At 42.6% G+C, this 5,524-nt stretch overlaps 2 protein-coding genes across 2 annotated transcripts; both read left to right on the top strand.

Moving 5' to 3' along the window:
* The first annotated feature begins 489 nt into the window (after positions 1-489).
* On the top strand, positions 490-3,981 carry LOC149061234 (uncharacterized). The gene has a single exon (XM_089230893.1). It carries the CDS (start codon positions 490-492, stop codon positions 3,979-3,981), a length of 3,492 nt encoding a protein of 1,163 aa, XP_089087019.1.
* A 194-nt stretch (positions 3,982-4,175) lies between these two features.
* On the top strand, positions 4,176-5,315 carry LOC149061233 (uncharacterized). Its single transcript, XM_089230892.1, has one exon. The coding sequence runs from the start codon at positions 4,176-4,178 to the stop codon at positions 5,313-5,315; it is 1,140 nt and encodes a 379-aa protein (XP_089087018.1).
* Positions 5,316-5,524: the final 209 nt, after the last annotated feature.

The following is a 5,524-nucleotide window of genomic DNA, read 5'->3' as shown; positions in this document are numbered from 1 at the left end:
TTTATACAGTGTCAAGGTAACAACCGTAAATAAGGATTGCCTTGATCCAACATTTTGGTAGCAGAGCGTGGTTAAACGGAGATTTGGGTTGTGGGCTTCTCTTGTTAGTCATAATTAATTGTTTATTTTTTTGTTATATATATATATATGGTGATATAATATAATATGATTACTTGTGCCTATGTTTATGATTTTTGTATCATATTATAATATAAAATATTATAATATTATTGTACGGTACTTGGTACTGTTGATACTATTACCTTATGGCTGTTGTTTTGCATTTTGTTTGGTATAGTTATTTTTTTTTGTTAAGGTAAGGTACTTAAGGTTTTTGTGGTATTTGCAAAAAGAGTTAAGTTTGTTAGTAATCACATTATAGTTGATGAGTATACACGGGTATACCATTTAATAGTATATAATTATTTCTTTGTTGAAATTTGATTTCCATTTTGGTCCGGTTTTTTCTTTTTCAATTATTGATCAATTATGGCGGGTGGCAATCAAGTTGATGACCCGAGTCGCATTAAGCGTGCCCGAATACATGCCGAAATGAAAAGAAATAATGTGGTTACTAATATTAAAAATTTATTTGAAATTTCTAGCACTATTGTTACCTCTCCAGACCTTGTTCCTAAGTTCTTAAGACTTGCTCGTGATACAGAGAATTTATGGACTCAATTTAACGTTGAAAATGATTCCCTGCTAGATGCTTTAATTGACCTGGATAAAGTAGGTGAGTTTGACACTAGCGTTGAACCGTCAGTTAGAGATATGATTGCCGCCATCCATGTAGCGGTCGATCAATGTGATAACCGTACGATTTTAAGTTCAAAGTCTGCCACTATGTCTGATTGTAATGTACCATGCACAGTTAATTCACAGTCTCAACCGGTCGACGGTATGAACGTTCAGACCCCGCAGGCCCCAATTTCTGTTGCTACTCCGGACACGTCACCCTTAATGCCAGATGCTTATGGTGCTCGGTTGCCTAAAATTCCGTTACCTTCCTTTGATGGAACAATTCACAATTGGCCAGTATTCAGGGATCGTTATTCTGTTTTAGTGGGCAACAATACTAGGTTATCTGATATTGAGAAATATTATTATCTATTAAATTGTATACAGGGAAGTGCGGCTGAAGCGATAAAGGGTATTTCGGTCTCAGGTGACATGTATGGTCTAGCCTGGTCTACGTTAGTTCAAAGATTTGATAAACCACGGCAGCTTGCAACGGCATTGGTTGAACAATTATTAAGTGCCCCAGTCACCGATAAGGAAACATTAGCTACGCTGTCGTCTTTTTTGGTTAAGTTTGATGAAGCTAGTGCTAGTCTGTTTGCGTTAAATATTCCCGATTTGTCTGCTTTCATCTTATTCGTCATGGCGTCTCGGTGCTTACCACTTTATTGTAGGAAATTATTTGAGGCAGACAATCATTCTGAATACCCTACCATATATCAACTTTTGGCTTTTGTCAAGTCTCGTGTGCAGGTTCTTGAAAATTCTGAATTTTCCTTGGGCGTATCAGTTAAGTCCGGTCATCAGCAGGGAGGCAAATCAAGTAAAACCTCTCGGGTGGCATTAGTTGGAGTAGATGCACCGCAGCCGAAAGAAAAGCTTAGATGTCTGTATTGTCAGGGTACAAACCACACTATCACTAAGTGTTTTAAATTCAAACGTCTATCGGGTAAAGATCGACGCGACGCAGTGCGTAAATTTCGTTTGTGTTTTTCTTGTTTTTCGGCAAGTCATATCGTGTCACAGTGTACCGTTACTAAGCCATGCGCCAAGTGTGACGATAAGCATCATTCTCTGTTATATATTTCAGCTCTTACGTCAAATTCTACCGAGAATGTTTATCCGGCTCCGAGTAATGGTGCCAACGCCATGACCAGCGTAGTATCGGATAGGAACGTGATGTTAGGGACAGCACTGGTTCATATTCGTAGTCATTTAGGTCCAATGTGCTCCGTGCGCGCTTTGATTGATGGTGGTTCCCAAATCTCGGCTCTGACTTCTAGTTGTGTGACCCGCCTCGGGCTGAAAATTGATAAGTGGACCGCGGCTGTCACTGGTATTTCAGGTATTGAAGTACCACGAGTACTTGGGCAGGTTAGATGTGTGATGACACCCAGATATGATGAATCCCTACAAATACCCATGACAGCTTGGGTGTTGAATAGTATTACCAATTCGATACCAACTCGTCCTATGTCTGCTAGTATTAAGGAGCGTTATTCCCATTTTGCCATGGCCGACCCTAACTTTGATCAGCCCGGGCCAATTGACCTTTTGATAGGAGCTGACTTATATCCCTCTGTGATGGAAGGAGGCAAAGTGGTGATTGATGATGCACTTCCAGCGGCTTTTAACACGGTGTTCGGATGGATAATCGTAGGATCCGTTTCTCCTTCAACCGGTCGCGATCCATTGTGTGGTTTGGTTTCATTGACCGTTTCGTTGGAAAACACGTTAGCTAAATTCTGGCAGGTGGAAGAACCCGATTCCGCCCCCACCGAGTTCACAGAACAAGGACAGTGTGAGGTAATTTTTCGTGATCAGATGTCGCGTCTAGAAGACGGCCGATTTTCCGTACCTTTGCCCTTTCGGTTTCCGTTGACTCCCGACGTATTCGAGGGATCTCGTCAACTTGCGATAAAACGATTTTTGAACCTTGAAGCAAAATTGCGGAGTAACCCAGCTTTGTATGAATCCTATCGTAATTTTATGCAAGAATACTTGAACTTGGGTCACATGTCCGTAGCAACTCGTCCCGGATTGTATTTCATACCGCATCATGCCGTCCTAAAGGATTCTGCGGAGACATCTAAGGTTCGAGTAGTATTTGACGCATCGGCCTCGTGTTATTCTGGTCGATCATTGAATGATTGTTTGCATACTGGTGTGAAATTACAACGTGACATTGTTGACATTTTGCTCCGTTTTCGCACCTTTCGTTTTGTTTTTACCACGGACGTGTGTAAAATGTATCGCCAAATCTTGATAAACGACAAATTTCGACCGTATCAACATATTTTTTGGCGAACTTCCAATACCGATGAATTAGTGGAATATGAACTAAATACGGTCACTTATGGGGTAAATTGTGCACCATTCTTAGCCTTACGGGTAATCAAATATATTGCCGAGAATGATTGCGACGACGATCTTGTTGTGAGAGATGCACTACAATTGCAGACGTATGTAGATGACATTTTTATGGGTGCTGACACTGTCGGTGAGTTGCTGCAGGCACAATCGTCATTATTGAAAATCTTAGGGCAGGCTGGTTTCCAGTTAAAAAAGTGGTTAAGTAATTCCGATAGGGTCCTGGCCAATATTTCTCCCGAAGATAGGTTGGTTGAATCAATCCCTATGGATTCTGTCGATGAGAATATTCCCAAGGTATTAGGTATGCAATGGAAACCACGAGGAGACGTATTTAATTATACCATCAAATTGAAGGCTCGGCCCGTTTCAACGAAGAGAAGTGTGCTGTCTGTAATTGCGCGATTGTTTGATCCGCTTGGTTTTTTATGCCCGGTCATTTTTTTTGCTAAGCATTTAATGCAACGTATTTGGGTATCTAAGGTGTCTTGGGATGAACCGTTGCCAAATGATATTGAAGTGGAATGGAATAAATTCTTGGATGAGTTACCTTCATTGTCTGCCATTTCGATCCCCAGATTTTGTCAAACTTTTCCAAGCCTATCATGTCAGTTATGTGGTTTCTGTGATGCTTCAACGAGGGGATACGCAGCATTAGTGTATTTGCGGGTGTCGGACCATATGTCGAATAGCCAAGTATTCCTGTTGTGTGCAAAAACCAAACTGGCTCCTATTAAATCACTATCAATTCCTCGATTAGAATTGTGTGGGGCATTGTTGCTTGCCCGCTTGATGAATCGAGTTTACAGTGTTCTCAGTTCCAGATTAAATATTGATGGCATTTTCGCTTGGTCAGATTCTCCTCCGTAGCGTTAGCATGGATTATTAATACTCAACTCGAATTTAAGGTATTCGTTTCAAATCGCGTTAATCAAATCCGTCAACTCATCCCTCTTTGTCATTGGGCTCATATAAGCACTCAAAACAATCCCGCTGATTGCGCCTCTAGAGGTGTGTCTCCGTCGGTGCTAATCGATTTGAAATTATACTGGTATGGTCCTAAAATGTTGACGCAGCCACCAACGACGTGGGTGTCTCATATTCCATCTCTTGAGTCCGATGGTATACCTGAGGTTAGACAGGCTGTTCTCGTGGTCGGGGCGCCAAACGCCGAGCCTGAATGGTTTAATAGATACTCGTCTCTTGATCATTTGTTAGTCATTGTTTCGTGGATACGTCGATTTATTAAGCTATGTCGGCCGCGGCTTTTTACTAGATATACGAGTCCCTATCCTACTCGATCTGAATTAAATGAGTCTTTGATGGTTCTCGCTCGAGTCTCACAATGCGTCCATCTGTCTCAGTTGCGTCGTGAATTGGCTATGTCATCCCAAATTTCGAAACCGTGGGTACATCTCTGTCCTTTCGTTGATGAACAGGGTCTGGTACGGGCCGGTGGTCGGTTATCTAACGCCAACATCCCAGACGACCAGAAACATCCGATACTTTTGTCTCGTCATTCCCATTTGTCCCTATTACTTGTGCACCGTTTGCATAAGGTCCTATGTCATGCAGGCCCAAGGGTTATTACTGCGGTAGTGTCCCGACAGTTTTGGATCGTGGCTGTGCGCCGGTTGATAAGGCACGTTATCGTAAAGTGTGTAATTTGCGTCCGGTTTTCAGCTCGAAACCCTTATCCGGTTATGGCTGATTTGCCCCCGTGTCGAGTCCAGCAATGTCGTCCATTTACAAAAGTAGGTATCGATTATGCTGGCCCGTTAACAATGAAAGAAGTCAGTCTTCGTAAACCTAGACAATACAAGGTTTATATTGCAGTTTTTATATGTATGTCTGTTAAGTGCGTCCATTTGGAGCCCGTACTTGATTTGACTACCGAAGCTTTTCTTGCAGCCTTCGATAGATTTGTTTCTAGGCGGGGGTTGCCCTCGGACGTATACTCTGATTGTGGGACTAATTTCGTCGGCGCCGCTCGCCAATTACGTTCGCTGGTCAACCACGAAAGTGGGCAACCCCGATTAATTAAGTCGTTTAGTTGCAATTGGCATTTTAACCCTCCCAGTGCGCCTCACTTCGGGGGTATCTGGGAGGCTGCAGTGAAGTCCGCTAAATCTCTGTTGATTCGCACTATTGGGACTCATGTAACGACTTTGGAAGAATTCCTAACTATTTTGACGCGCGTGTAATCGGTTTTAAATTCGCGTCCGCTGACACCGCTAACGTCAGATCCAACTGATTTAGATTGCCTTACCCCTGGGCACTTCCTGATTGGCCAGCCGTTGTGCGCTGTTCCTACTCTTGATGTGATCAACATCCCTATTTCTCGTCTGTCCAGGTGGAAAATGTTGCATCAGCTTTTCCAATTATTCTGGCGTCGTTGGTCGAGTGAGTATCT

The sequence above is a fragment of the Diuraphis noxia genome, unplaced genomic scaffold, assembly GCF_037042655.1.
Source record: "Diuraphis noxia isolate RWA-SAM2 unplaced genomic scaffold, SU_Dnox_SAM2 contig0001, whole genome shotgun sequence".
NCBI classification, from domain to species: domain Eukaryota; kingdom Metazoa; phylum Arthropoda; class Insecta; order Hemiptera; family Aphididae; genus Diuraphis; species Diuraphis noxia.
This window is presented reverse-complemented; position numbering and strand designations above follow the sequence as displayed.